Raw genomic sequence first — 27,028 nt, 5'->3', positions numbered from 1 at the left:
AGCTCAAGTATAAAATTATTACATGCATATCAAAGAGCAAGATAAAGATCGAGCAATATTCATTAAGCATAACAATTGACAATCAACAGAGAAAACTCATATGTAAGGTTCCCACCAAAGCCCAATTTATTTTGCATGAATTAATATCACAAATTATTATTTAGGAATTATGAAAAAAATCATTCATGCTTATTAAAAAAAAATCAAAGAAAATGAAAGATTATTTGAAAATCAAAGAAAATTTGTGAATTAAAAAAATATTTGAAAAATGGAGTGGAATTAAAAATATTTGAAAGAAAACTGGAGTTTTGAAAATTATTTGAAAATTGAAGTCTTGAAAATTATTTGAAAATTGGAGTTTTGAAAATTAAATTTAAGAATTGGAGTTTTGGAAATTAAATTTGAAAGGAATTGAAATTTTGAAAATAATTTGAAAATTGGAATTTTGAAAATTAAATTTAAGAATTAGAATATTGGAAATTAAATTTTGAAAGAAATTAGAATTTTGAAAATTATTTAAAGATGGAATTTTAAAAAATAAATAAATGAATAAATAAATATAATAATGACAATAACGAAAATAATAATGATTAAATAAATAAACGTGAAAATTGGAATATTTGAAATTGGAAATTAAATTTGAAAATCGGAATTTTGAAGATTTATTAAAAGATGGAATTTTAAAAATAAATGAATAAATAAAATAATAATAATAATGATTAAATAAATAAATGTGAAAATTGGAATTTTGGAAATTGGAAATTGAATTTGGAAATCGGAATTTTGAAGAATTATTTAAAAATGGAATTTTAAAAAATAAATAAATAGAATAATAATAATAACGAAAATAATAATGATTAAATAAATAAATGTGAAAATTGGAATTTTGGAAATTGGAAATTAAATTTGGAAATTGGAATTTTGAAGAACTATTTAAAAATGGGAGTTTTTAAAAAATTAAATTTGAGGATTGGAATTTTGAAAAATTATTTGAAAATGGAAATTTGAAAATTAAATTTAAGAAAAAAGAATTTTGAAGAATTATTTGAAAATAGAATTTTGAAAATTTGATTTGAAATGAATTGGAGTTTCGAAAATTTATTTGAATGTTGCATTTTAAAAATTAAATTCAGAATTGAGGAATTTTTGGAAAATTAAATTTAAAATTTTGAATCTTGGGAAATTAAATTTAAAATTAGAATTTTAGAAAATTATTTCAAGAATTGAATTTTGAAGAATTAAATTTAAAAAATTGGAGTTTTGGAAAATTGAATTTAAGAATTGGAGTTTCATAAACTAAATTTAAAATCAGATTTTACAAGATTATTTCGAAAATTATGTTTTTTTTATTTATTTAAAAAAAGGAATAGATAAATGAGTAGATAAATAAACTTGGAACTTTAGAATTTTAGGAGATTTTAAAGAGTTATTTGAGAATAAAAAAAAAAAAAAAGAATAAACAAAATAGATAAAGAAATAAAGCTTTTAGCATTAAAAGTTATAAAAAAATGAATAAAAAGATGGCATGGCTCTGCATGTGCATTGTTTTTCCCAACCACATCTGACTGTCATGATTGCTAATAGTAAAGTTTGAACAAGAATTCCACTTAGCATTCCAGTTTAGATAACCTTTGATGCCCGAAATGAAACAACCATCCTAAGAGAAACCAAAAGTAATTGCAATCCCAACAAAACCAACCTTGAGCTTATAAACCAAGAGCCAAATAACAAACACGTGGACCAAAAAAGCTAACCCAGAAACCCAAGCAATCACTGCAGCCCAACAACATCACCTCAAACACCTTCTCCAAAGTCGTAGCTCCTTCTAAACACACTCATCATCATATAGTCCAAAGACCCTGAAATGCAACATCTTCTTCACTTTCACCTCACCTTTCTTTTCCATCATCTCATCCACCATTTTCAACCCAATAGTCTTCCGAAACTCCCCAACACCAGCGGTTCTCCTCGGCCTGAACAAACTGGTGGTCGAAATCCTCCTCAGATTTCTCCACCTTAAACCATGACTTGCACACTAGAGATACCGCATTGTGGTGTCGATGCGACGCCAGGAAGTCAAACACGTGCTCCAAAACCTCATCAGGAAAATAATTCATTCTTCAAAAGCACGCAATAAAACTACATATACAATAAATCTAGCTCTAAGTCAATCCAAAAGTCCACAACCTTCCAAACAAACAACCAAGATCTAGTTTTGAATTCTTACTCAATTAAACAAAGCTTTTTTTTTCTTATAAAACCAAGATCACGGGCAAAAATTCTAGATATCTCACTCGATCTTCGAAAAGATCCTTTGAAACAAGTCATTTAGATCTACAGATCCACAACTACCTCAGACTCAAAGAAAATGGTAACCCTAGAAACGAATTTCTTACATCTCTTCCCTCTCAGCTTAGATCTGAAACAAGAGAAGAAGAGAAGAAGAAGAAAAAAACCACAAAATTTCTCGAGCGAAAAAAAAACTTCTAGGACGAGAAAATATAGGAAAATATTTTCCCAGTGATCATTTCTTGATCAAAAAGTGGTGATTACTGCAATGGAAAACATTAAGAAAAAAAAAAACAAATTTATAGATTTAAGAATCTAAAACTTCCATAAATGATAAAAAAAAAAAAAACTGAACTAAATCGAAATCGAATAATGATACTACGAAATGGAAGGAGCTCTTGGCAATCAGAGGGAGCTCTCCTCACTACTCTCCCTCTCTCATTCCTATTAAAGCTCAAAGAGAAGCCCAAAAAACCAAAAAACAACTAAAATAGAGCAAGCATGAAAGTAAACTCGGATTCAACACATCTCAATGCACAACAAAATAAACCAACGATGCTCAAGCACCAAGAAGAGATGATTAAAAAAAATAGTTATAATGAGGAAGAATGAATAAGAAATGCTCAAAGAAACCATACCTGAAATGCTCATTTCTCTAAAATATTTGTAGACCCCCCTCCCTTTAAAAAAAAGCTCCCCTCGCTTCCTTCAAACAACTCACCCTATATCTTTCTTCTGAGTCAAACCTCACCTACTCCCCAACCCCCTCACATGTCTCTCTCGTCTCATCTTTAGACCTCCTCTGCAAGCCTCCACCAGCTTCCTGACCCTACTCAGATCATCATTCATTTATCTTGTTCCAATCACCCCCTCTACTAGCTACTCCTCTAAACGAAATGCCTAGTTTACCTTGTCTTAATGAGGGGTGGTAAAAAAAAAAAAACGAAGCCTTGGTCCATTGAGGGGTCTACAATATCATATCATTTCCCTTCTAATTCCTATTGTTAGCCCAAGGGTTCTCCTAATCAAGTTTTGATATTGATAACAAACCATGGTTAAGTTACTAATTGGTTTGAATAATAAAGAATTCCACATGTTAATTTGAAAATTCATCAAAAGACCTAATGGATGCAAGATCAAGACCTTTGGAAGACCCTTTAATCATAGGAAACATATGTAAGATGAATGCATGGGTGCACTTAGGTTTTACATATCATTTCATGCATCTTTGAAAAACTCGATTTATTCTTTAAAGTTGCAGTTTCATCAAAACCCGAATTTTATATAATGAACCTTAAGCAAATCACTTCAAAATTGACATATTAATTTACCTAAAGACCTTGCCTAAGTGTTAGAAGAGAAAAGAACATAAAAAGATAGGTTTTTGGGCCAAAAATAGTGAACCGGTCAAGGCACTGGCCAACTGGCTCAACTAGCCAAGGTATTGATTGATCGGTTTCCTCTTCCTAGTCGAGGTCCGGTTGAGGAGTGAAAAAAGCACTCTTTCTCTTCTAGTAGCCTTTCCTTCTCAGTCGAGGTATTTGCCTTCCCGGTCAACCTCCAATCGAGGTCCGGTGGAGGGTAACGGTCACCTACCAAGCATTAAATGCTCCAACGACTAGTGAACTGGTTGACCCCCAGCTCGACCGACTAACGCTGCTTTTTGGTTTTCTTGGCTCTTGAGGTTAGAAACTTATAAATAGAGAGCTCCACTTCATTTATGAGAAAGAGAACATCTGCATTTATTTGTCTACCCACTTGCTCTTGCCTTAAAAGCTCTCATTCTTTTCTTGGTGCATTAAATCTTCATTTGCATATCTTTTAGTGCACCTTTGTGATTCATCATAGCCTTGAGTTGTATTTGAGTTGTTGTTGAGCTAGGTTGAGAGATTCATATTTTTCAATTGAGTATTAAAACCTTCAAGTGAGTTGAAACTTGAAGAGATTGTGTAAGAGCCCATTGGAACAAGAATCCAAGTGTAAAGGTGATTGGAAGCTTGGTTGAAGCTTCAAGTTAGTGGAACCCTCACTTGGTTAGGAGCTATAAAATCTGAGTTTAATTTCTCTAACTTTATCTCCTTTTATTTGCTTATCTTGTGCTTAAACTTGTTGTGTTTAAAAAGATTTTTTTTTAATCCCAGTGTTTTCTCTTTTAAAGATTAGCCTTTATTTTCTCACCTATCATTCCCAAGTGAATTATATATATTTTTTTTAATAAGAATTAACATTAAATTCATTTCAATTTTGATTTTTAAATTTTAATTTTAATTATTAATTTCTAATAATTAATACTATAGGGTACCATGTCTTTTTGGCATTTCCAATGAAATGATTTTTTAATAAGAATTTTGACTTATTATTATTTTTATTATTAATAATCATTCTAAAAATTAAATTAACGAGTTATATAGGTGAGGCCCTTTAATAGAAAGCAATAATGTTGGTAAAGGTAATTAATGAGTCAATTATTTTTTATTAGTGAAATCATTTAAATTAAATTTAGAAGTTATATATATATATATTTAATATTAAAAAGAGTGGTTTGATGATAAATTATTTGTTTTAAATAATTAAATAACTTTAAATTAATTAAAATAATACATAAAATAACATAAATTAAAAATACAATATTTATAAATAGATAAATCAAATATATTATCATATATGATTATATTAATAAATAATATTGTAATATATTATAATAATATAAGATTATTTGTTACATTTCTTTCAATTATTTATTTTTTTATAATTGAGTAACTAACTTTTAAACACCTATCTTATAGGTAATATATGTTTGTAATCATATAAGCTTTTATTTTTATCATATTTCATTCAAATTATTTAAATAAAAATCTATTATGATAATTCTAGTGATGTAGAATATCAATAATTTAATTTAAAATTTTTAATTTTAATAATTAATTTTTATTAAAGAGCAATGATTTGTATCATATCCTTCATATTATAAATTAATTTTTAATACTTAGTAATGATATGTATCATATCATATATCTTTATATTCATATCATTCAAAGAAATGATTTTTTTTTTTTAATATGAATTTTGAAACTCGGAGTAGGTGAAATTCATTAGATTGGAAGTAATTAGCAATATTTTTAGAATTGGATCAAATATTGAACTGAAAAAGTTATCGTTTCATGATTCACTGATCAGTGACTGAACCACACTTGAACCAGTGACATTATAAATATATAATCCATATTTTATTAAAATTAAGAATAATTGTAAGAAATTAAATATATATATATATATATATATATATATATATATATATATATATATATATATAATTTTTAATAATATTTCATTTTTTATATTTGACATATCAAATTAAATGATATGGATAAATATAAATATATTAATATGTTAAATTTGATTAAATAAAATAGGTATAAATATGAATATGAAAGAAAATTCTAATATTTAATTTAATTACATACCTATATATTTTATTATTTTAAGATTTTAAAAATTATTATATTAATTAATTATCATCAATAATTATTATAAAAATAAATGTAGATATAAATATTTATATTTGTTTAAATATTTTATATGATAAAAATTTAAAACAAGGATATATAGAGATATTTACCATATCATCAATCAAATGAGTCATGTAGTTGAATGGTCCATTGCTTATTTGGATAATCACGAGTCCCAGTTCAAATACCCACAATACCAAGTTCCTTTTTTAATAGAACTAAAACTTATCCTATTTTTGGAAACTAATAGAAACCATGAGTTACATAAATACCCAGCACATCCTTAGAAGGCTGCGACATTGTGAGTTTGCAAGGAAGGAGCTTGGGCTAAAGGTGTGAGAGGTCCAACATGTTTTTGGTTCGCCAAACTTTGGTAATTAGTGGTTATGATTATTATTTTAAAAATTTTATGAATTATTTTTTTCACATTGATAATTTAAATTAAATTTAAGAGTTTCTATATAAATTCATTATTGCAAAAGGATAATTTAATGATAAATATTCCTTTAAATGATTTAAACATAATTAAAATAATATATAAAATACCATAATTCATAAATAATTTAGTTAAGAATTTGATATTCATCAATAAATAATATTTATAAATAAATACATCAGATATGTTATCCTACAATTTATGATTGTGTTAATAGATAATAAATTGTAATATATTATAATAATATAAGATTGCCATTTAATTTCTTTAAATTATTTTATATTCTTACAATTAACTTGATTTTACCATTGTAAATGCTTTTGATTCATTTTATAGGTCAATGTCATTATTTTTTAAAAGGCACATGAATAGTTGAATTTATTATTTTAAATATATAAAACTTTTATTAATTATATTTTAATCCATATTAGATAACATAATTTAAATTAAATCTTGTATTTTTAAGAGTAGTTTTTTATAACTTATTTTCGTAAATTTTTTTATAGATATTTTACTATTAATTAAACATCTAGATTGTTGATGCATTGCCAACCAGATATGAGTCCGTCTAGCTTCTCTGGAGTCAGGCGGGCTTCTTTCCTACACAAAAGGATGTCCGAACAGATGGTCCAAACACTCTCCTCCGAAGCTTAAGTAAGAAAATAATAAGAATAGGTCTTAATTATTTTGAATGGCTCTGTATGCGCGTACATTTCTCATGCTTCTCAAGGGGTTTTTATAAAATAGATGAAACCATCACCATAACATTGATGGTGCATTCATGCCTTTTTGTGATGATGATTGCCATTAGAGCAGAAATCAAGCCTTAGCAAGAGAGTCAACTCCATCATCTCTGTGCAGATTAGGCAATCATACCAAACAAAATCTGTTGACTAGTGCCATTTGCTGGCTATCTAGCAAGAGTCTTAGACCATGTAGTTGACTGTGCATTTACATTTATCAATGTTGCTGATTACGTGTAGCAATTATTAGACATTGACTTTTAGACGTAAGTGTTGTCTAGGTCATTGCTCAAGCACTAGGTGTGGTTATCCATCTATTCAATGTTTGGAATATACGGCTATGTTGGTTAATCCATTTGGAAATCTTAGTTGGCTTAGTTTGTCCATTTTGTCTAGCACCCAGAAAGAAGGAAATCTCTTTCCTCTTGTGCCAGATGGAGTTTGTTTTAGTTCAAATAAATTGATCTCAGACGGATCATCTGCTTCCCTTGGACAGACTAAGGGGTTTTGATTTGGGGGAGGACACGTGGAGGGAAACCCCCCACGATGCCCCTTTAATCTATCTGCTTCTATTCGATCGGGTAGCCGACGAGTTGAGGTAGGACGAATTATCTGTCTTCTCAGGTTATTTGGGCGCTTAGGAACACATGTCATTTGGGACTGTAATGACGAGTCACATCAATCAAGGCTGGTTGTCAAGCGGCACACCTTTTCAATTGGCTTTGGGAAACGTTTCCAGACAGCTTGTCACTTGGAATACTTGGGTTTTTGGATCCTTATAAATAGAGGGACTTTATACTTTTTAGGTCACCTTTTGGCATTTTCCCGCTTTGGAGTTTCCCTGCCCGCACTGCACATCCACCGCCACTGCGTTTGCCATCGGTCATGTCTTTTTTCCTTCCTTGTCCACCGCTATGTTTGCCATCGATCACTGCTTTTAACATAGCTTTAAACATCCTGCTTCATGGTGGGCCAGTAGTACCCTTGCGTGTAGGCGTAGTGTGCCAAAGTTCATCTGCTTGGATAATTGCCGCATACGCCTTCATAGAGTTCAGCAAAGACATATTTGGCTTCTAGCTCGCTCAAATACTTTAGGTATGGACCTCCAAATGATCGTCTATAGAGTTGGTCATTAATCAACGTGAAACGTGCTGCTTGTAGGCGAAGTCTGTGTGCTTCTTTCTCATATTCTGGTAATTCCCCAGTCTGGAGGTATTTCACGATGTCATGCATCTAGCCTGAGTTCGCTTCATTAGTTCTACACACTGGTTCTGGTGTGATTGAGGGTGTGGCTTTGAGGTAGACAGGTAGCATCACTGCCTTTTTTATGGGAAGAGTGACATCTATTCCGGCCAGTGCGTTTGCCTTCACGTTCTCCTTTCGTGGTACTCGTTTAATGACCTACTTGTCCAAATTTTCAAGCGATCTTCCATCATGGCGAGGTAGCGAGCCATGCGTTCATCATTTGCTTCACATTCTAGTTGAATCTGTCTAACAATTAGCTGAGAGTCGCTTCTGATTTCCAACTTGGTTGCAACCAACATTCTAGTTAAATCTAGCCTGACTGGGACAAGCTTCATATTCTACTTCGTTGTTGGAGGCAAAAAAGTTGAGAGGGATAGCTAGCTCCATTAGTTCCCCAGTTGGTGATTGTAGGATCAGACCTACTTCAAATTCGGACACTCTGGACGAGCGTTTACATGAAGTGTCCACCATTGCTCTCCAGGGCGATCAATCAAATGTGCTTGTTTTTTAAGAAGTTCAACTATAAAGTCGACCATAACTTGTCCTTTCAATGATAACCTTGGCTAATACTTGATTTCACACTCACTCAACTCTATGGCCCATTTCAACATTCGTCCGAATAGGTTTGGTTTGTGCAGGGTATCTCGGAGTGGTTGGTTTGTGAGTACGGTCACTTGGTGAGCCTGAAAATATGGGCGAAGCTTTCGAGCGACATCCTTTAGTGCTAGGGCGGTCTGTTCTACTTGGGAATATCGAGTCTTAGCGCCTACCATTGCCTTGCTCATGTAGTAGACGGACCTTTGCTCTTTGTCTCGTATCTGATGAAACAAGACAACACAACAAAAAAAAAATACAATAATTCGTCATTAGAAAGAGTAAAAGTGACTACTCAAATGCCTGCTCACATTTGTCTAGTCAACTGCTTGCCTTGATGTGAGAAAACCTAGCTATGATGGATATGAACGTCCAAGCTATGAGATGACCCTAGGCGTTGTAACTCTTTTTGTTGTTTGGAATGGTGTTTCGAGATGATTTCCTTTAGTCGGTTTCATTCCTCTTTGGTTGCCATAACCTAGAACTTCCTTGTGCTGACGGCACACTTAGTTGGATTGACTTCATGTTGTATGTCGCATAGACAGTGTCTCTAGTTATTCACTCCCTTTACGTCGTCATGTAGACTCCTAGTTGCGATCAGGCTTGAAATTTTTTCATTAGCCTCTGGTAGGTAGCATCAGCTTCTTGAGCTCGAACGACATGACTTTGTAACGGTATAACCCTTGTGGTGTAACAATGTTGTCTTCTCCTCATCCGATTGGAACATGGGGATTTGGTGGTATCCGAAGAAGGTGTTTAGAAAGGAAAGCATCTCATGCCCAACTGTGGCGTTGACTATCTGGTCTATCTAGGGTAAGGGAAAGCTATCCTTTAGACAAACGTCATTTAGGTTGGTGTAATCAACACAAACTCACCACTTTCCATCATTCTTCGGAACTACTACCACGTTCGCCTACCAGTTTGGATATTTGACTTCTTTGATAAATCCTACTACCAATAATTTGTCAATTTCTTCTTAGATGATTTTTTGCTTGTCCGGATGGAAATGTCGAACCTTTTGCCGAATAGGTCGCGAGGTGGGTGAGATGTTAAGTTTGTGGGAGGCCATAGATGGATGAATCCTCGACATGTCTGAGTGAGTCCAAGCGAAGATGTCCTTGTTGCGCTTAAGCATGCTCTCTAGTAGTTCCAGTTCCTCCTGTGTAAGCAGGCAGCTCGTATAGGTGATTTGATATGTGCCGTGTGAGAGGCACAATGGTTGAAGCGGATCAGTTGCAAATGGATCTTTCTCCATCGGGCTCAGTGATTTCTATTGCCCCCTTGCATTTGATGATTCCGAGTACGTTTGCTCACCTGTCATATGTCCAGACCCTAGTGTCACCTAAAGTCGGTGTAGCTCCATTAAAACCGGGTAGCAAATGCCCTGTGTTCTCTAGGGTAGATGGTGAGTAACCCATAATTAAATGTTTAATTATGCTATAAATATTATTTTTTGAAAATTATAATTTATGTTTTCCACTAATTCAGCTTTCCCATATATAAAGCCAAATACAATTAAAAGTTATCCCACGTACAGCCAATTAGAGTAAAGTGATTCTATTGACAATGACATGGCTGACCAAATGCATGCATGTTTTTTTAATTTATAAACAAAATAATTTTTAATGGTGAATTTGCATATAAAATTTAGAAATTATAAAATGTTTATGATATGTAATTATTAAAAATTATTAGAATAACCAGGTTTTCTAGAGAGTTGGATTCTTTAAAATTTCAAAGTTAATGGATGTGTTTGAAGTTGTTTTAAGATATAAACCCACACCCAAACCGACTTTCTAAAGAAAACCTATATGCAGCCAATCACAATCTAAAAAATATAAAACCCATTCATATCAAGTATTAATCATGGATTGCAGATTTTTCGGTAGATGATCCTTTCCATAGTCATGTTAGGGAGAACTTAAGTGCTAGAAGTCCCTAACTTTAAGACTATGTTTGGTTCCGGGAATGTTTGAGGAAAAATGTGAAGTAAAGAAAATAAAAAGGAAAAGTATAACGAAATAAAAAGTGAAAGAAAATAAAAATAAAAATTTTAAATCAATAATTATTTTCATTTTCTTCAATATGTTTAACGCTTTTGTATAAAGATTAAATAATTTTAAAATATATAAATTTCTTATTAATTTTAATTATATCTGACTTTCTTCAACATGAGAATATTATTTTCTTTACTATTTTTTTTTCTTTTCTTAATATTTTCTTAGAACTAAACATAGCCTAGAAGTATTTCAAAAAAAAAATTCAACTACAAATATTATAATTTCTCAAATAATTTATTCATAGTTTGGAGAAGCAAATATATCCATACTTTGTCCTCATCAAATGTAAAAGTGAAGATAGTTTTCTATTTGATTCCAATGATAATAGAAATAAAAATCAAAACTCATTCCAATTCAAATGAAATCTCGCTTAAAAGTAAGATTTCAATTCATCCTAAGTAGGAGATATTTTAATTCCCTAGTGCAAGTTATTTTTAAAAATATTATTCAAAAAATTAAAAAACTAAAGACTTTTTTAGATAAGTTCTTCTTAAAAATAAATTTTTATTTTGATTTTGTAAAAAGAAAAAATTGTAAATTCAATTTGTATAATGTAACTAAATTTAATTTATGTCTTATTAAAAATAAAAAATAATTAAAAATAAATACTTTTCAATAAAATATAAGTATTGATAATGTAATAAAATTATAAATTATATTTTTTATAAATATTATAAAAATATAGATACTAATATTAATTGATTTATTTTGTTAAAAATAAATAATAAAATTAAAAATTAACAATTTCTAATACTATTTATATGATTTTATAAATATCCTAAAAATATAGATATTAGTATCTTATAAAAGCATAATTAATTTATTTTGTTAAAAACAATAATAATGCTATTCTATTTTAAATGAATATAAAAATAAATAAAATTTTATTTTTTAAGGTATAAATGAGTCAAATTTTTTATTATATGCATAAATTTATTATTCAACTAGGAAGATGATATTCTGAGTTATTTTATTTAATCTAGAATTAATTAATCACTTTTTTAAATTTCAAATTATTCTTAAAATAGAGAATTTATAACATTAATTATGTTTATTATTTTTTATAGCCTTTACATACATATGGTTTTAAATTATTTTTTCAAATTATTTAACTTATTAATAAATTCAATACAAAGTTTCACTTGATTTGAAATTCATTTTCGATTTTCTATTTTACTTTGTTTTTAAATAACTACAACCAAATAATCGTATAAATAATTATTTTTTTTAAAAAAAAAAATCACATGGCCAAATATGTTTTTATTATTTAACAAAAAAAATGAAAATTATTTAAAACTATATACAATGTTAGATTTTTTAAAATAAAATTAAAATTTAAAAATCATTTTACACCATATGTATAGATTTTTTTCATTTTCAATTCTCATTTTTTACTTAAATTGAAATAAAAACAAATTATTATTCTAATCTTACATTTCTATATGCATCCAAATATAAGAATTGAAATTACCAAATTCATTCTTATTTAAAAGGGAAGAGGAATGAAAAAAATATTAATTATCATTCCTCATTCCCGCGTGCCAAACACACCCTTAATATATCTCAATTTAGCATAATACTTATAAAGACAATGCTTAAATAAAAAAATAAAAACAAAACATCCATAAAATGTCTATAAATTAATTATTAAAAAAAACAATTTTAATTAGTTTTACTTTTTAAGACTAATTTTCTATTTTGAGATATAAAAGTAACCGTATTGATAATTTGATTATTCGAGATTGGGTACGACCTTTTGGTATGTACCAAAAAGTGAATTTTTAGTACCATAGCGTTTGATGAGAACTTTGATTTTAATGGGATAGAAAAGAGAAGATAAAGCTATTGCCATAAACATTCTGTATTAGGAGTAACTTAGCCATCATCTAAACAAAATAGTAAAGAGATTCATGGTACAACTAGTTGCAAGTATAAACCTTACAGATCATCCTTCATAGGTAAAATTTGATAAGTCTTAAGCCCCTAGGAACTTGTCAACCCTGGCATTTGTTGCCCTAGACAGGAACTTCATGCAAATTGGTTGCTTTACTCCTGCTAAAGCAAGAATTGAACTAGGCAAAGTCCATATTCCGTCTCCACAAATCAAGCCAGAAGCTACTGCAGGTCCAAAAGCTTCTGCCTTGGCTTTGTTCATCCTTTGCCATATAAATAATATTAAGCTACCAACACACATATCAATGGCGAAGTAAGGGCCCAGATAAAATGGTATTGCCATTGCCATTGGGATTGGAATGAACTGCGCCCTCTTTCGACCTACAGCATCCCTAACCAAATTCACCAGAATTGCTGCACCAAAAAACACACAACAAAGCGTGAAACAGTTCTTTGGTAAATTGGAGATGCCCTCTACCCCAAGAACAGCCATGTTGTGGTAGACCAGAGCATAAGGAGCAGGGTATTCACTTCCACTCTGCCCAAGGTCATCAAAAGCCTTGTAGAACAGCCAAAAGACACAAGGGGAGATGACACAACCCATTGCAGTACCAATGAATTGGCTCACAAACATTGAGCGTGGTGAAGCTAAGGTTAGATAACCAGTCTTGAAATCCTGCATTAGGTCGGAAGCGGTTGATACAATGTTCATCATAACTCCACAGGCTGCCAGGCCTGCTATAACTCCACCATGTGCAGCACCAGCCCATGCTCCAATGCTAAAGATGGCAAGCTTCCCATAGGTGGATGCAAGAGACCAGTCAGTGAGCCCACACCCATATGCATTGCAAAACGCCATGGTAGGAGCAACAAGATAGATAACCAGTATGTAGTACCATTTGAGTTGGGGAAATATGTGAGGAAGTGTGGCCATGGAGATTGCAGCTATTGCAATGTACCCTCCAATAGCAAATGATGTTGGAATTTGATCTTTGAGGAAAACTTGTGTCCGACGAGTATCATTGTAAGAAGTAGATGAGCTCCTAGGAGTGCAGCGACCCTCAATGGGTGGGACACCGCTCATATTTTTGTATTGGAGTTGGTAAAACAATCCCAAGAGAGTTTGACCCAGTACCTTGAAAAAGTTATATAGCCCGTCACCTAGGATTGTTGCAATGGCGATGAATATCTGCATTAGGACATAACATAATGTTAGTGAGAAATAAATGAAGTCTGTAACGGGGTTATGATATACTGGCCCTATGGCCATTCTACTAGATAATGACCTTGTAACCTTGAAGACCATGAATGTTGCTTGAGGGAAGGTCTGCAGGGTACCAATCACCCTTTCTAGTTTCTATAAGCGGCCACATAAGTCCCCAAGAAAGAATTCCTCCAACCAGCAGCGATATGTTTACTATATACGGACAAATCATCCCCACTCCAACATAAGTTGCCGAGAAATCAAAGAAAAACCTGTAATTATCAAAACAAGCACTGTCAGTCACAAAATGAATTGAAACTCATTATAAGTAGGTTGCTTAACATGGAATTCTTATCAACAAGTTAATGCCTATATCATGGCACATTGAGGTTATTTAATGTAAAATCTTTGCTACATTCTACAATTTCAATAACTTGTTATAACTTTTGTTCACTAATTAACATGCATCAACACCAATTATTAATGCTATCTTAGAAGGGTGCTACACTTGCATACTTGTATTTGTATGCTTTAAGTCCAAACGTGGGGAAGCCTGCAAATCCGCAATTGTCTCCAGCAGCAAAAAACCATTGGAAGAAACCCCACAAGAAGCTGAAGGAGAAGTACTTGCCCAATGCTCTAACTTGTTTCCTACAACCATCAAATACAAGAAACAATTAATGAGAATCCACAAATTTTCATATGCCTATTTTCTATCTAGATATCTTAAGGGATATCAAACCATGTAGCGCCTTACTTTGCCAACTTGGCTCCTTGAGGAGTGTGGAAACTGTTGATGAGATGAGCAGTTGCAGTACCACTTGGGTATGTCAATTTGAAGTCTACAATCATGATCTGAAACCAATAACATACTATACAAATCAAGATTGCAGACTAACTCCCTTTCTATATTTAGTTTGAGAAAAATTAAAAGTATGTTTAATAGTGATTTTAAAAAGTATTTCTAACCTTTTTAATATTTTAAAAATAAAATTTTCTAAGTGATAAAAATGCTAAAAGTGTTTCCTAGAAAACTATCAAATAGACTCTAAATGTCGATGCATATCCTACAAGTAGTTAAATTCAGTAAATTTTCTTGGTTATTGAGTGTGAGTTTGGAGGACAAACCTTTCGAAGAGGCACGACAGAAAAGAGGCCAAGAAAGCTAACAACAAAGAGAAAGCCAATCATCCATGCTACTGTTGGGTTCTTATATTCCTCGTTGCCTCCAGCATTTTCAGATTGTTTAGCAATAGCTTGACTCATTCCGAAAAGGTAGCTTCCAAAACCTCCTATTTATACACAATAAATCAAGACATTCAACATTTATATATATACACATAGGTCTAATAATCTTCACATTTGCTTATTATTTTGGTATTAATTATCCTATACAACAAGTGGCTTACAAAATTAATTGCTTGTTGAGCTACCCGGCTTCCTTTTTGGGTGCATTCAATATATGAGAACAGGAAATAGAAATGAAAAATATATTTCATTTTTTTATTCACTGCTACTACATTTGGATTGTATATTAGAAATAAGAATAAAAAGATAAAATTATTCTACTTTCATTCCTCTCTTTTGTATTTGGTATTTTGATTCGTCTCTATTCCTATTCACAACACAATCTCATTGCATAATAGATCATTTTTTTTAAGAAAAAGGAAGAAAGAAAAAAAAATACTAAAATAGAAACAAGTTTAACAAATGAAGTAAAAGGGTTTGGCCTAGTTAAGAAGTTTGGCAACCCTTGTTAAGAATTTAATGTATCTTTTGTTAAGAATCCCTTGACTTGTATAGAAAATTAGTTACTTTTTTCATAGAGTTGTAATTTGGGCAGGTTGTTGGTTAAACTAAGGCCAACACAAATTAAGAAATAATTAGCCCAAGCTCAAGCCAACTTGACTTTTAACTCGAGGTATTCAACTCAAACTCAATTCAACCTCATTTTTCTAAACTCATGTTAAATTCGGGTTGATTGGGTTAGATTCAAATTGATTGGGTATAGACTCGAATTAATTGGGTTAGACTCGAATTAGTTAAGTTAATTGGATTGCACGATTCAAAATCCATCTATAGTGATTTTTTATTAAAAAAAAATCTATATATTTATACCAAAATTTAAATAATAAATAACACAATTTCAAGATAATCATAAAAAATAAAAATAAATTTATATATCTTTCTAAAAAATTAAAAAAGTATATCATAATAATTTGATATTTTTCTTTAATTTTTTTTAAATGAATATTATTATATATGATATAAATAATATAAATATTATAAAACATTAAATCGGGATCAAATTAAGTTCGAGTTGTTCAAATATTAACCCCAATCCAACTAAAGGTGAGTTTGGGTTGAGAAAACATAATTCAAGTTTAATTCGGGTATTAAAAATATTTGTTTAAGCCCCGTTAAACATCATGTTGGGTTCAAGTTGGGTTCAACTAATCAATTCAAATTTCACCCCTACTTTTTCAATTCATTATGCCATGTCAACCGGATCACTTGTATATATAATTTTTTATTAGGAACATAAGAAAACAAAAAACAAAAATAAAATAAATAAAATAAAATATAATTTTAAGAATATACAGATTCCCACTTAAACAATTTTTAGACCACTACATAGTAGCTGCTATTTTTAAAAGTTATTTTTGGATGATTGGGCCCTTCTTGCACTCTTATCCTATGGCACGTGGGTGCATATGAAAATACAGTACAAAAGGGTGTTAAGACTTAAGAGATATGTACATGTGGTGTGGCAAATCACTCCATATGCCCAAAACAATAAAAAAAAATTAAAAGTTTAAATAATTCCAAAATAAAATGGTACTGTTTCTAAATATCTTATCAGCCGAACCTTGAAAAGACTAGAAATAAATGGCCCTTCTGTTAGCTTGCATTAAATTGGCTCACTTAGCCACCTCTTGGATGCAATACTAGTATACGTCGCAATTTGTTCTAATGTCTTCACCATATTGTGGTGGAGATTGTCGATGGCCCTATCAACTGAGTTACACATGTGGGGGTGGATATAGCCAGCTTCCGTTATCTGTGGGAAGCTAGTGTTGTATGGTCCCCTCAAGCTACACCCCCTTGTTGTGGGGGAAAGGACCAAACTCTCCCTTTAATGAATAGTAAATGGTCCAGTTCGTTTAGAAATGATTAAGAAATTTTGACATTCTTAATTTTTCTTTGTGTTGCAGGTTAAAGTGACCGTGAAAAGGTCTTATACATTTTTTTGCTTTTTGCTGTTCTTATTTTCTGGAGACCAGACCTTGATGTGCAGAAAATTAGTAATTTTTAGGAATACAGATGATATGACGCATACACATTGATTTTGGGGAACAAAAAAGGAGATAAAAGGTAGAATTTGCATTTAAATATTGCAACGTTAAGCCCAGCTACTGAAGGGTTACCATATTTTTGGAATTGCTATTTTTCTTCCAAGCTCTGTTTGTTTTGGTATAATAAGCTGCACATACGAAAAGTGGGAAAATAAAAATTTTACGTTTGACTGTGTGGGGTGTAAAACATTCCAGAGTCAAAAACAGAAGGAAAAAAAAAAAAAAAACATTTAAACCATAAAAAACCTGCAAATTGAGAAAATAAAAATTGAAAAATTATTAATTTTATATTAATATAGTTTCTTAAAAATTAAATTATTAAACAATAATTTTACATCAAAATTTTCAATCTTTTATGAAGAAATTTTTTTTTTCTGTATTTTTTTTTTTGTAGCCAAACATAAAATAATGGTAGTGTTAGGGAAAGGCAAAGGAAAGACAAACCGCTGAAGGCGATGCCAGAGGAGGCCACGACGCAAGTCTGGATAACAGTGTTCTCTTGTCGAGTGAAGGGCTGCTTCAGGAGCCCAGACTTGTCAAGAAACTTTGTCCAAACCGAGACGAAGAAGAAACCCAAGAGCCCCGCAGAGACGTTGAGGGAAGGGATGATACCAGTGGTGAGGTTGAGTTTCATCACTATGAAGGTGAAGAGCACTGACAGTATGAAGCTCACCACGAAGGCCCTCACTGTCAGCTGTTCTCTCCATGATGGTACTTCCTTGCCTTCAAAAATCCGCTCCACCGACATCTCTTCTTCTTCTTCTTCTTTTTCTTCTTGGTTCTCCTTCTCCATCTTCTTCATGTGTTCAGTTTCCACTTCTGAATTGTAGTTTCCATCCAAACCATTCTCTTCATCTCTTTTGTGATCCATTTCTTCTCTGTTTTTCAAAATGGGGACGAATTTGGGTATGAGCTTTGCCGGAGATTATGTTATATATATATATTATACATAAATGCTGTAAAATTAACTTGAAATATGCCAAGATTAGTTAATTATCTTTTATCTTTATCACATCAATGTGCATGGGCCACCAAAGGAATGACGATAATAAAGTTTGTAGGGACCACCTCCAAACGCACACGTGGCAACCCCGCGGAGCATTCCTCCATGGGACACGTGGCACATAAACTCTCTGTCCGGATTCCCTCAGGGGGGCATACAGCATTCTTAAACTCGTCATCCGGATGATCCCACTCTCTTGTCCGGACGTATTGTCCGGACCCAACGCTAGCGTCTTAACCAAAAGCCTTGGCCACGAAACGCAGGCCATCATTGTTTACACTGCCAGAAGCATGCTCGACGGGACTCTCTTGAGTCACTTCAGGCAACCTATCATAGCCTACACCCCGCCGCCTGCAGAGCGAAAAGACAGGGATGACGACAATTCATCACTCCCGCAATTTCTGACAGCCGCCTGTAGGACAATGATGGCTCTACCACCACCTCAGCACCATCATGACGAGCCAAAAAGTCTTCCCACCATTAAAGGGAACAGAACTTCTGACACTATAAAAGACCCTCATACAGTGAAAGAAGGTAAGCTTTCTTACTTAAAAAGAGGATAGACTAAATATGAGAAAGGAGGCTAACAAAACCATCAGAGGGTGTGTCCAGACCCCCTGTCCGGACGTCTTTTGCAGGTATTATCTTCAGTTGAAAAGGCGCGTCCATCTGGAAACTGCAGTGGCCTCGATGACGCGAGGCTTCAACATTGGCACTGTCTGTGGGAACCGTAGCAATGGCAAAGATGTCCACACCTTCTAGGAGCCGTTCGTCAGCCAGAGGAGACGAAGGCTATTTCAAATGGCGCAAAACCATGGAAAGGCGACAGTTGGAGAGCGAGCAACAAATGCAAGCCCTTCTCCAGGAAACAACGAGACTTAGAGAAGAAAACGCGGTGTTACGCATCCAGGTTTTGTCCTTGGGACCTCCTCACGACCAACGACCGAGAGGCCAAGGAGCGAATTCTAGGCCTGACCTAGAGCTAGTGTCTCTTGGAACTACAGGGGTCATCCCTGATATGCGCGATGAGAAATCTCGGGAATGACCCATGCCCACGTATCATGCTCCACAAGATGAAAGCTCAAACTTTACCCGTCTCTCATCAAAGAGATAGCGTGATAAAAGACCCCAGTTGTTAGACGCAATGCGAGCAAGGTTAGGACCACAGGAGCTTGGTAAGGAGAGGCCGTCGATGGCCGTAACCTGGGAAACGTATCCCAACCCCCCAGTCGCACCCACCGTCCGGAACAACCCCCTGCACCAAGCGGTAGGACAAGCTGGAAGTAACTCATCAAATGAACCACCCCCAGGTTCCATTAGCAAGCGGTTGGATGACATGCTCTCCATGCCTTTTAGCTCATATATTATCCATTATGATCTCCCAAGGGGATTTCTCGTGCCAAAATTTTCTACGTATGACGGGTTTAGCGATCCGTTTGACCATATCATGCACTACTGGCAACTCATGACTCTCGACATAGGGATCGAAAAAAATCCCACGGGCTGACAACGTATGTGCCGATGCCCTGGCAGGAATAGCTGCCTCACTTCCCATCAAAGAGGCCATACTATTGCCCATATACATGTAGACTAATCCCTCCATCACAGAAGCATCCACTTGCAATACTATTAAAGAAAGCCAAGAAAAGGGCCAAGAGTGGACGAAGGTCATAGCAGAGTACCTCCGAACAGGCTTTCTACCTGATGAACCTAAGCAAGCGTATAAGATCCGGGTACAAGTTGCCCGTTTCGCCTTGATCGAAGAGCACCTTTATAAGCGATCTTTCACAGGCCCCTACCTTAGGTGCCTAGACCGCTTAGAAGCCTAATACGTATTAGCTGAGTTATACGAGGGTGTATGCAGCAATCACTCCGGAGGACGATCTTTGGCGCATCGAGCGCACTCACAAGAGTACTATTGGCCCACTATGAAGAGAGACGCGGTGGCTTATGTCAAGAAGTGTGACAAATGCCAAAGACATGCACCCATACCGCATGCGCCATCTGAAACGTTGAAGCCGAGTTCCAGCCCTTGGCTGTTTGCGTAGTGGGGGATGGACATAGTGGGACCTTTACCAATCACAGTTGCCTAGAAGAAATTCCTGCTCGTTGCCATGGACTACTTCAGTAAATGGGTAAAAACAGAAGCATATGCTAGCATCAAGGACAAAGATGTCACCAAATTCATTTGAAAGAACATCATTTGCCAGTTTGGAATCCCTCAAGCAATCATAGTTGACAACGGTCCACAGTTTGACAACATTGCCTTCCGGAATTTCTGCTCGGAGCTCAAAATCCAAAATTTGTACTCCACACCACGCTACCCCCAGAGTAATGGGCAGGCAGAAGCGACAAACAAAACCTTGTTGACTGCCTTAAAGAAGAGGCTGAAGTGAGCCAAAGGAAAGTGGGTAGAGGAACTACCCAGCGTTTTATAGGCCTATCGGACCACGCTTGGGCGACCCACGGGAAACACTCCCTTCGCCCTTACATACGGCATGGATGCAGTCATCCCCACGGAAATAGGTTTGCCCACAATTCGGACTGTTGTGCGAGGACAGAGTGATGAAAGTACGGAACTAGGAAGAAACCTAGACTGGGTGGATGAAGTAAGAGAAAATGCGTCCATCCAGATGGTTGACTACCAACAAAGAGCGGCTGCTCACTACAACCGCAAGGCACGACCCTGGGTCTTCAAGATAGGAACACTTGTCTTCAAGAAAGTTTTTGAAAATATCACCGAAAGAGGAGTCGGGAAGTTCCAAGCAAATTGGGAAGACTCTTATATCATCACTAAAGCAGGTGAAAGCAGGGCTTATCACCTATAAAAGTTAGATGGAACCCCGTTACTCCGTCCATGGAATGTATCTAACCTTAAGCAATATTATCAGTAAAGAGAAACAAAGGGTGAAGGAAAGCGAGGAAGTATAAGTATTTATAAATGACTGAAAAATTGTCTTTACAAAATTGGCCGCACCACATACGGCAAAACAAAGAGAAAAGATATAAGGAGGATTGCACACAAAGAAATCTCATCGGGGAGGGCCTCCGGGGATCGCATCCTCATCATCAGAAGGGAGAGAAGAAATATCGTGCATAATGCCATTCTTCTTCATGCAGCAACGATAGCCGAAGAAATACATCTCGTCTACCTGTCTCTGATATTCTATCTCCAGTTGTTTCTTCTGAGCGGAAAATCTGGCCTCCATCTCCTTCTTTTGAGCAACTAAGCCCGCTTGCAGGCCCTCCGTTTCTTTCTTCTAAGCTGCAAGACTAGCCCGGAGTTCATCCACCTCCTTTTTGAGTTGAGAATTCTCTTGCTCCACCCCCTTGACTTGACCCTCCAGGGCTTCCTTTTCCCCCTTCAGCAGGTCCGCCTCAGCCCAAATAGCCCCCTTCTCCTCCTCAACCAGATTCAGCTCCTCCGCCTCATCCGCTACAGCCTTCTAAGCAGTGGCCAAGTCACCTTCCACTATTTCTAACTACGAGCGCATCTCCTCAATGTCGCCCAAATGGTAGGAGATGAAGGCGCGCATAGCCTCTGCCACTTCCAGCCGCTTGAAAAGCTGTTCGCGCGTATGCATCATATAGCGGATGCCGACCACAACCTGGGCAGAACAACAATAACAAAAGATAATACCAGGCAACGGAATAAGAATTTCTAAGGAAGAAGGAGAAAGCAGCAAAGAAAGGATTACCACTTCTGTAGTCTCGGGGATCGTCCATTCCTGCATATGCTGAATGCAAGACACGACAGACTCAGGAGGTGCCAAAAGGAAGACGGGCCTTGACAAAGGTAGGAGGGTCACCACCCATGTTCACAGAGACCCGCTTGGTAAATGGGAAGAAGTCAGACATCCTCATGGAAAGAGCCTCCGCATCCGTGAAACACGACACTCCCTTCAACATCTCCATCATTTCCTCCCAGCTTTGAGGAACCGCAGCAATAGGACTACTCTTCTGGTCCGGAGCCTCCTCGTCGACCGCAGCCTCCGGACCCCACTCCGTCCCACGAGCCTCCACTGCAGACGGGACGTTGCTGGGGCAGCTACATCCGGTTGAACAACGGCCGCTGCGCTAAGCCCTGTAACATCTGGCTGAGTCGCTATCGCCGCGCTAGGACTCGCCTCGTCCGGATGGGACGTAGTTGACGAAGGGACCTCTGTCGTCGGATCCTCCTTAGATCTCTCCGGGCAGACCCTCTTGGCTGGGGGAGGGGCAATATTGATAGGATCGTACAACCGCTTACGGTGCTTTTGCAAAAACCCGGCTCTGAGATTGTTCATGTCTCTCTCTTCCTCTGGCTCATGCACGACTCTCGGGCCAACAAAGTTCAATTGGGGCTGGGAAGGGCTAGACCTCGGATGGAAAGTCTCAAGTTGCGGGGAGCTAGAAGTATCCTCAAGCACCGGGGCAGGGTTATCCGGTCGACTGGAAGCGGAGTCTGAAAATGAAGATGAAAGATCAGGAGCCGGGGACACAATCTGGAGAACCTACGCAATGGTTTTCTTTTTCTTTTTTGCAGCCGGAGGGCGGACTGCAGGAGAAGAGCCGCGTCCTTTCTCGCCAGGCCCTTTCTCACCAGGTGTTTTTCTCAATGTCCCCTCCTGTCTCTTCTTCTCCCACTGGTCAAGGTGCTCCTGGCACGCCTTTGCGTCAGCTTTGCGGGCCCTTTCATAAAAGGACAGATCCTTCAACACAAAATGTTCCCCTGGCACCACAACCTTAGGTAACCGCCTGGGGAGGATGTTGAGGATGTATGGCTGAGGTTCCCAGACGATCGCCAAAAGGTTCCAAGCAGTAAGGAGTGTCTAGTAGTGCCTCTCGACAGAAGTGATCTCGAACAGCCTGTTTAAACGGTCGAAAGAAGCCTTCTCCACCCACTCGACCAAGCGACCCCTCTCATGTGTACCTGCGTTAGCCAAAACAAAAGAGGATAGTCATCTGATAACACTAAGTTAAGAGTCAGTAACCGACACGTGACAAACACCAAGAGTTTTCCTACCTGAAAGCTTTAGCGAATAGTTAGGGGAGAACTCCCTTTCCAGATGCTCCGACAGATCAGCTCAGGGACCCCTGACCAGTACGTGCCCTTTGGCTCCCCATTTGTTCGAATCCGGAAGGTTGGTCACCAATTGAAGGGACGGGATATGGGCAAACATGCTGAAAATATCTTTTTTCCCATTCTTGATGGTGTAAACAAAGAGGACCTCCAGTAGGGAGAGATCCAAGTTGAACAACATATTTAGGATGCTGCACTCCATCAGCACTCAGACAATATTGGGATGGACGTAAGCTGGAGGAATCTGAGTGTAGTGGAGGAATTCTTTGAAGAGAGATGGAAGAGGAAAAGGGAGTCCACATTGAATTGCTCCTTGGAAAAATAAATAGTGTGGTTTGTGGCTTTCTCTGTGATCATAGCAGCCCCATCCACTAGCTGAACAGAGATGCTGTTCGGGAAGCAAAAACGCTCACGGAACTCCCTCTCGTTTAGCTTGTCAGTGGGCTTCCCCGAGTAGGATTGCTCGGATGCACTTTTCCCACTAGGCCCAACCGCGCTGGACAAAGCTACATTTTTTTTCGCAGGCATGGTGGAGTGTGGGGCCGAGACAAAACCTACATGGCGAAATGCCAACAGTCAAAACAGAGTTACAGGACCCCACAACCCTGAGAACAGCGCCCCAGAAGGCTTAAAATAACCAAACTCCCCAAGCCCAACCCCTAACTCTACCCAAAACGGGATTCAGCCATTCACAAAGGCAATAGGGGGGCAACAGAAGCTATAGTGGGCTCAAAACAAAGCAAATCCCCCCCTCCCCCAAAAACCCCCAAACATTACCTCTAACCCTCAATCACAAACAAAATACCCAACAAGCCAAGAAAAATCGAAGAAACAAGAAGCTGAAGATGAAAGGATAGAAATAGAAAACATACCTGGCACAAGCTTACAACTGCAACGAAAGCCAAGATACAGTCGCCCAAATGCACCGGTCGAGAAGTCGCAAAAGGAATACCGTTGATAGAAACCCTAGAAGGCGACGCTCAGTCACTAACTAGATGAACAAAGAAGCAGAAGGAAAAATGCAGCTGTAGGGGCTGGATTCCCTATTTATGGGATGCGACTCCTCGGTGCTCCAAACGACTAGGCGCCCAACTGCGCTGCTATCGAAATGACATGCTGCTTGGAAATCATCCCAAGGACGGCAGCTTGCCACAAATACCTCTCATTCCTCAGCGCCACGTGTCACGTAAACCCCAAAAAGAAACGAAGGGGCTAAAGGCATCATTTATAACCTGCCTTTTCTGCTCGGGCAAAATAGCCAGGTTAAAAAGGGGGCATTGTAGGGACCACTCCCAAACGCACACATGGCAACCCCGCAGAGCATTCGTCCATGGGACACGTGGCACATCAACTCTCTGTCCGGATTCCCTCGGGGGGGGGGGGGGCATACGACATTCTTAAACTCGTCATCCGGACTACCCCATTCTCTTGTCCGGATGTATTTTCCGGACCCAGCGCTAACATCTTAACCAAAATCCTTGGCCGCGAAACGTAGGCCATCATTGTCTACACTGCCAGAAGCATGCTCGACGGGACTCTCTTGAGTCACTTCAGGCAAATTGTCACAGCCTACACCTCGCCGCCTGCAAAGCGAAAAGACAGAGATGACGATAAGTCATCCCTCCCACAATTTCTGACAGCCGCCTGGAGGACAATGATGGCTCTGCCACCACCTTAGCACCATCATGACGAGCCAAAAAGTCTTCCCACCATTAAAGGGGACAGAGCTTTTGACACTATAAAAGGCCCTCATACAGTGAAAGAAGGTGAACTTTCTTACTCAAAAAGAGGATAGACTAAATATGAGAAATGAGGCTAACAAAACCATCGGAGGGTGTATCCGGACCCCCTGTCTGGATGTCTTTTGCAGGTTGATTGAAGCAGGTATTATCTTCAGTTGAAAAGGCGCGTCCATCTGGAAACTGCAGTGGTCCCGGTGGCGCGAGGCTTCAACAAAGTTGATTTTAGTTGTCGCTTTCCAGAGCGCGAGGGGAAAAAAAAAATACCCGATTAGAATAACTAAAATGGGTGAAGAAATGGGTATCTTGAACCTTGTATTGGGTGTTTTGGATGGTAGGGTTGATGAAATGCAGAGATTTGTTGGAAGAAGGTTGAAGAAGGCTTCTTCTACTTACCTTCTCCATAGCTTTGAAGCCATCACTATTTGATGAGGCCTTTGCAAGCACTCCAATTTTTATTTATTTTAAAAAAAAAATGAAAGAATGATTTTTCATTGAATGGGGCTTCACGGAGTAGTTATTTTTGCTACCATGATTTGCATTTTAGGCTAACTAATGATTAAAGTGTAAATATATAGTTAACAATTGTAGAAAAAAAATGAAAAATTATGCAAGTAATTTAAAAAATGAATACAAGTTTTTTTATTTAATGAAATATAAATCTAATGTTTATTTATTTATTTATAACATCAAGTTAATAATAGAAAACATTCAATTTAAAAAAACAATTTCTTAATAAGGTTTTTTATTTTAGTTGTCCTATAAAATTGTTTTTATTAACTCAAACAAACATTTTTTTTAACAAAAAACTATGTTTTAAAATTTAGTTTCCAAATACAATTTTGTTTTTAAAAACACAAAAAACTGTTATTGGAAATTGTTTTCAAAAACTATTTTTTAGAATTGTTTTTAAAAACACTTCCCAAACAAGTCCTAAGTCTTTTTAGCCTTCTTGTTGTTGTAGCTGACCTTTTTTCAAGGATCTTTTGGAGGATTTTCAAAGTCTCAATCTTTACTATTGCCTGAGTTGTACTGCAACTTGTCCAAGAAGTGTACCTTAGACAAGGTTTTAACGGTTGAATCTTGAAGGTAGGACATCATATCCTTGCTGCATTGAGATTACTCTTTGAGGAGGATGAATCTATTTTAAGGATAGTGCTCTCTCATGCTTGTGAGTGTCTTGTTCCAATTTTAAATTTCTTGTTTTCCTTGTTTTTTTACTTCGTTTTGGTTTAAGTTTGGAATGAGTCTTTTAACCAACATTAGAAAATTTTCAATGCAATCAAACAAAGTGGTCCTAAAAAATTTCCAGTTTGTGCAGCAGTTATATATTGTGATTTGAATTGTAACAGTGCTGTATTTTGTCTAACTAATTACATTTTTTCTTTTTATTTGATATTTGAATTAGCCATGAACATATGAACAATTCAACATTATAATTAACTATAAAACCTAAAATGATCACTCAAAAAAAGGCTGAAAAGGACTGCAAAAGCCTTAAACGTTATATGTGCTAGTGAACAACAATAACCACAAGGGGAGAATTAATGATGGACTTTGAGGCAGCAAAGATAAGAGATTCTCGCTTGGTATATGTTTTTAATCATTTGTTTTTTCTACTTACTAGGGATACAACACGTAATTGATGTTACTTAATTATTTAAATGCAGCCTGCATTTATTTTATCGTAAAAATGAAAACTTTTACTTTCTTTTCTTTTTTCTCGTAACTCTAAATTCCAACTTCATAGAATATCAATATTTTTAATATTTAGAAAGATTTATTTTACCTTTGGAGTTTATTATTTTGAAACTCACATATAAATTTATTTGTTATGATTATTTGCAATTTTCTATCTATTATAACTTCAAGTAAATTCTTTTAACTCAAAATTT

The 27,028-nt window shown here is 35.9% G+C and overlaps 1 protein-coding gene across 1 annotated transcript; it reads right to left on the bottom strand.

Annotated features, from left to right (window-relative positions):
* Positions 1-12,763: 12,763 nt before the first annotated feature.
* On the bottom strand, positions 12,764-18,226 carry LOC117934500 (probable metal-nicotianamine transporter YSL7). Its single transcript, XM_034856210.1, has 6 exons — positions 17,774-18,226; positions 15,102-15,265; positions 14,731-14,828; positions 14,490-14,624; positions 14,056-14,245; positions 12,764-13,958 (listed from the first exon to the last, which is right to left on the bottom strand). Exons 1-6 carry the CDS (start codon positions 18,198-18,200, stop codon positions 12,852-12,854), a joined length of 2,121 nt encoding a protein of 706 aa, XP_034712101.1. The 5' UTR covers positions 18,201-18,226; the 3' UTR covers positions 12,764-12,851.
* Positions 18,227-27,028: the final 8,802 nt, after the last annotated feature.

Source organism: Vitis riparia, chromosome 17 (assembly GCF_004353265.1).
Source record: "Vitis riparia cultivar Riparia Gloire de Montpellier isolate 1030 chromosome 17, EGFV_Vit.rip_1.0, whole genome shotgun sequence".
Taxonomy (NCBI): Eukaryota; Viridiplantae; Streptophyta; class Magnoliopsida; order Vitales; family Vitaceae; genus Vitis; species Vitis riparia.
This window is presented reverse-complemented; position numbering and strand designations above follow the sequence as displayed.

Coding starts and splice junctions, on each gene's coding strand:
- LOC117934500 (XM_034856210.1), bottom strand. CDS start 18,200: ATGGATCACAAAAGAGATGAAGAGAATGGTTTGGATGGAAACTACAAT. Junction 15,266..17,773: donor CTCTGGCATCGCCTTCAGCG/GTTTGTCTTTCC, acceptor GTGTATAAATAG/GAGGTTTTGGAAGCTACCTT. Junction 14,829..15,101: donor CTGTCGTGCCTCTTCGAAAG/GTTTGTCCTCCA, acceptor TATTGGTTTCAG/ATCATGATTGTAGACTTCAA.